The sequence below is a fragment of the Diaphorina citri genome, unplaced genomic scaffold, assembly GCF_000475195.1.
Source record: "Diaphorina citri unplaced genomic scaffold, Diaci psyllid genome assembly version 1.1 scaffold6011, whole genome shotgun sequence".
NCBI classification, from domain to species: domain Eukaryota; kingdom Metazoa; phylum Arthropoda; class Insecta; order Hemiptera; family Psyllidae; genus Diaphorina; species Diaphorina citri.
The window spans coordinates 5,118-10,934 of NW_007383387.1; the positions used below are offsets into that span (position 1 = coordinate 5,118).

General features: G+C 38.6%; 1 protein-coding gene across 1 annotated transcript in view; it reads left to right on the top strand.

Annotated features, from left to right (window-relative positions):
* Positions 1–5,372, top strand: part of LOC103521817 (serine/threonine-protein kinase 17A-like) — a gene marked incomplete at its 5' end in the record, with an annotated part of 10,274 nt that extends 4,902 nt beyond the window's left edge. The window contains one exon of the mRNA XM_008486925.2: positions 5,171–5,372. Within this exon, the coding sequence (XP_008485147.2) occupies positions 5,171–5,354 (184 nt within the window). The remainder of the gene's footprint in view (positions 1–5,170) is intronic.
* Between the last annotated feature and the right edge of the window lie 445 nt (positions 5,373–5,817).

Here is a 5,817-nt window from a genome sequence, read left to right on the forward strand (position 1 = left end):
TTTTTTAAAGAGGTTTGACAGAGGGAACTGTAACTGCTATGGTCTTATCGTCCCGAAATCGAAGAGAGAAGGAAGACAGGATAGGAGAAAGCCAGCCATTCCGAGAACAAACATTATCCCATCAGGATAAAATCCGCCCCGGGCGGGAATCGAACCCGCGGCCTAGCGCTTACAAGGCAGACGCACTACCAACTAAGCTAACTAGGCTGGCTTACACGTTAAACAGTAGAAATCAAAAACTCTATCTCTAATATCTGTCGCACAAAGTGTACAAGTGTAGTCGCAGGACTCCAGTTGGTCCAGTTTGAGGGGCCTGTATCATTTTCATAGGGTTGGACTTTCAGGCGTCGCAATTTTACTTGAAACTTCATTTTCATCGTCAATCCTTTCTTGAACAAACTCCTTCAATTATTTCATCATTCTAATCCGGAATTTCCTTTGATGACATCTCATTTCTTCATTGGCTGATATGATGGATTCATGCTATCATGCTTAATAAAGAAAAAAGTAAATAAAGAAATATTGCCCTCAATTAAGATTTTATATGATTGTGCAAAGTGTGACCCATGCGTGGACAAAATGATCCTTGTGTTTTTACAGTGACATCACGTGATCAACCTATATTAAATACTTAATAAAGAAAAAAGTAAATAAAGAAATATTGTCCTCAATTAAGATTTGATATGATTGTGCAAAGTGTGACCCATGCGTGGACAAAATGATCCTTGTGTTTTTACAGTGACATCACGTGATCAACCTATATTAAATAGCATTCTCATGTTCAGAATACATACATATTAGGTACATATGTATTTTGATGTACATACATACAAAATACATAGTGACGATTTCTTTAATGTCAGCCTCTCACGTTCATGTCTGTCAGACAGTCGGGCCGTGTGTGGTGGAAAAAGTTCGAGACCAGTGCCCTGTATCACCAAAGTATGGAAAAGTATTTACAATTCCATATTTCGATCTAATAGATCATTTGTGCTTACTTGGGTGATTTTTCTTTTTCTTCTACGACTTCTAGATCCCGAGATAAATCGATTAAAAAAATACCGGTAAATCGTGAACTTTGACGTTAATAAATCAAGCTCAGAACTCATAACATAATAGAACAAAAACAAAAAAAAGTATGCTTATGATTCTAGCTCATTGATAAAGTAATAATATTAATTGAAAGTTTTTGTAACCTAGTGTTTTTGTAACATAGTGGCGATTTCTTTAATGTCAGCCTCTCACGTTCATGTCTGTCAGAGAGTCGGGCCGTGTGTGGTGGAAAAAGTTTGAGACCAGTGCCCTGTATCCTATATCACCAAAGTATGGAAAAGTATTTACAATTCCATATTTCGATCTAATAGATCAGTTGCGCTTACTTGCGTGATGTTTCAAAGTCATAGAGCAGGAAAAATGAGGACCAACGGAATTTTTGTTTTTCTTCTACGACTTCTAGATCCCGAGATAAATCGATTAAAAAAATACCGGTAAATCGTGAACTTTGACGTCACGGCACGATGATGTCACATCAAATGTCCCGAGCAAAGCTCCCTCGCAGGCAACACAATGTGTTTGTGCGCATACGTTTCTGCGCATTTCTTTCTGCTCCTCCACAAGCGTGTTTGCATGCTGGCGCTACCTAGCGGACGAAAAAAACAACTGCGTAAAGTCTGACGTCACACATCTTTGATCTCATTCATTAGAACGGAAAATAAAAATTGAATTTTCGACTTTTTACAGTTATTTTTTCGGAACTTTGACCTCGGATTTGGATTTTTCCCAACTTTTTACATAGGAATCGACCATTTATTTATAATTTTTACCCATTTGCAACTGCTCCATTTGGACACACCTCTGGACCACCAGCATCAGATTGACATACTTTATATGGGTTTATTATAGCCTCCCCTTTTTGAAAATCTCATCACACACCACTGCTTTACATAACATTGGAACATAACATCATTCTTTTGTTCATATTGCTATATCGGTCTTTGAGATAATTTAAATCGCATTTTGCATTGCAGAAGATTGATGGGCTCTCATTAAACTCTTGAAGACATGGGTGTCATTTGTTCGATTAATATGTGCTGTCAATTAATCTATTTCATTTGCATATTAATATCATCGTTATCAGCTGGTTATCTCTTGATAGTCTTGATTCTATTAGCATTCAAATACAGACTTGTGTTTTGCACTGCTTCAGCTAATAGATTATGATTTCTTATTGACTCATGCTTTGACTAATTCATTAGAATTTTTCTTTCTTTCATCACCAGTTTAACTGAAGACATGAGTAATCTTGCCTTTACTTAGGCTTTATAGCCTCGACGGTTTATATAGTGGCTTCTTGTTCTTCCTGGTAGCAGGAGGTTGTGGGTTCAAATCTCAAGGAAAACGTGAAATTTTGTCCTCAATTTTTCAAGAATTTTACCTCAGTAACAGTAGCGCCCTAATTCCAAGGAGTCGAGAGGTTGGGTGGTAGAAAATACCTTTGACATTACCCTCCCTCAATGGTTTTACTTTCCACTCTAGAGCCTGTTATTTATGTTTCTGTGGGTAGTGGATATGTAGGTAGGTAGTACACCTACCTACCTACCTACCTACCTGCATACATAAATAACTTATCAATATACCTACATTGCCTACATACCTACATTGCCAACATATGTACATAATTAACACGATAAATGTCAATATATCCATTCCGCTCGGCAAGGAAACTCACTATTATCTCTGCTAATCTTCACCACACACATTTTCACACCTACACACACCGATTTTTTTCTCACAAGTCAGGAAAAAAAAGAGTAAAATGGTCGCCATTTATAAAAACTGGTTCCAATTACCGTCCTGACCTTGAGATGTCAATATGGCGACATTGGAGACCGTTGTGTGAAGGGTTGACACCTGAGGGACACCGCTGTGTTGCCATGGTAACCCATGTGGGGCACTAGGGGCCTATTCCACAAACAACTCCATCCCAAATGCAGACTTGCGGAGTTTGAAATACGGAGTCATTCGTGAAATAAGTTACTGGCGCATGAACGGGCTTCCCCCCCCCCCCATGTAACTATATAAATTCTGAAATGGAAATATTTGCCTTTTTAGTCCGTCCTTCCTTTATTATTACTAATAATAAAAGGTATAGTGGACGGACTATTGTATTCGCTTCGGTGTCTGTCTGTCTGTCTGTCTGTCTGTCAGTCTGTCTGTCCCCATAGAAGGGCTTATCCAAACCTGGTCGACCTATATATCAAATTAAAGGTCTTTTTACGAGGAAAACGAAAGTGGTGGTGCAAATTTTGTCCAGAGAACCATAAAGCCAAAAAACCAAAAAAACTGGTTTTTGGGGGATTTTTTTCACATTTTCTCACACAAATGAGCTCTGATCTCGAAATTTGTAGCGACGACCTATGAACTCAAAGCGAGAAAGTTTTAGATAACACTTCAGCCGATCATTTAAGACCGGTTTTAGCGTTACCTATGTTAAGCTACGCCGAGAAAGGCCAATAAATGGATGAGTGACTTAAACTATTCTGTAAAAAAGTTTCTGGCGACTGGACGGGCTCCCCCCCCCCCCCCTCCCCCTGGTACCTATATAAATTATGAAATGGAAATATTTGCCTTTTTTTGTATAATAAAAAGAAAAAAAAATCAGAGTAAATAAAATCAATGCAAATATTTTCATTGTATTTGATGGGTTGATTGCTGATTACGTCAGTTTTGTTTGAAAGCCGTCTTTGTCACTGGATCACAAAGGATCACTTGTGCTAATATTTTATAAGTGTATACTTATTCTCAATTGATTACACTCATCTTGTTTAATTTACAAACAAGAGATGAGCTCAGAGTCCTCAGACACAATGGATTGTTTTCATTTAATTCCGTTTATCATGTCTCAGTTACGTTAAAATGCGATTCAAGCGTTTCCGCGAAACAAAATCAGCGTTTTCCAAAGATCGGAAATTGGAAATATTACAAAATCGGTATGTTTCGGAATTTCATAACTTCAGAACTCTCAAAGATCCACTTTCTACAATATGCTTCGTTTTGGGACGAGTTACGTTAAAATGCGATGCAAGCGTTTCCGCGAAACAAAATCACCGTTTTCCAAAGATCGGAAATTGAAAATATTACAAAATCGGTATGTTTCGGAATTTCATAACTTCAGAACTCTCAAAGATCCACTTTCTACAATATGCTTCGTTTTGGGACGAGGTAGGTACAATTAATTATCCATCAACATTAGTGTGATTGGTAGGTACTTAAGTACATGATTATTTTATTTTAGTAGGTATCAATTGAGGATTGGAGTAGGTGCCTTATTTGGTGAGGTTAAGGACAAGGGAGACCCACTAGTCGTATGCCAATTAACGAATGACAAACAATAGGCAATAATAGTGAACGAGGTTCTAATAGTGGTACCTTACCTTGTCGAAAAATAGAGCCAAGGAGAATCTAATAGTTGTAGTTCCGACTCAAATACATATTAAGGCTGAAAATCTATTACTAGTAATGTGTGGTCAGTCCCCTGGATCCCATGTAAATGAGGTAAGATCAAAAGGATTTGATAGAAAGGAGGAAAAAGGTTGTGGCGGTCTCTCCTGGGAAACTTCAATCAAAATTATAATCCTTTCATTTGGCTTTCTTCAAGACATTTAAGGATTAATAATAATAATAATAATAATAGTGCTTATTTATACTGCTCGCATAGGACTGAAAAGTCCCTTCACTCCAGCAGTAGGCTACTACTATTATTGTGTAATTATATGAGGATAAAATTCCATACCTCGGCTGGGATTGAACCCACGCCCTCCTGTTTACCAGGCGAGCGCCTTGACTATTGAGGATAAAATTCCATACCTCGGCTGGGATTGAACCCACGCCCTCCTGTTTACCAGGCGAGCGCCTTGACCATAGGAGGCAGGTGGTGTAGTGATTAAGTTCAAATGAATCCCCTTTTTATAGAATAAAAAAACTCAAAACTCACTTCATTCGACTAATCCTCCCTCTCTCCTCTCCCCTACAGGTCAGTAGGTGTCCTCATGTACGTACTCCTCTTTCAAGACATTTAAGGATTAAGTTCAAATGAATCCCCTTTTTATAGAATAAAAAACTCAAAACTCACTTCATTCGACTGATCCTCCCTCTCTCCTCTCCCCTACAGGTCAGTAGGTGTCCTCATGTACGTACTCCTCACGGGGTGCTCCCCATTCGGTGGTGATACAAAGCAGGAGACATTCTGTAACATCGCGCAGTGCAAGCTGGAATTCCCTGAGGAACTATTTGAAGACATTTCTGAGGCCGCCCAAGATCTCATGCGAAGACTTATGGTGAAAAAACCGGCGTAAGTATATTATTATTTTAAAAAATGAGGTATGATAGAGGGAACTAAGTGCTAAGGTCTTATCTTCCCTAAATCGAAGAGAGAAAGAGGACAGGATATGAGAAAGCCAGCCGTTCCGAGAACAAACATTATCCGTTGAGGATAAAATCCGCCCCGGGCGGATATATTATTTGGATACTGTGTGCGTCCGGACTCCGGAACCACAATTTGAGTTCTAGCAGTGCAACGAGGTAATACCACCTCTGTGTTGAGTGCCATTTCATATTAGGCCTGGGAAAGGGTTTCTAATTTTTAATGTTTTTAATCAAATACTTGTATTTTGTATTAAATGAAGTTTAGTCTCACATTGCGGTCCCCAGTCATGTCAATAAAAGGGTTAACCTTGAGGGATTTGTTTCTGTCTACTACTGACAAATTCACATTTTTGGTGCTCATTTGCTCAAAGCCTCGTGTTGCAAGAGAAAAAT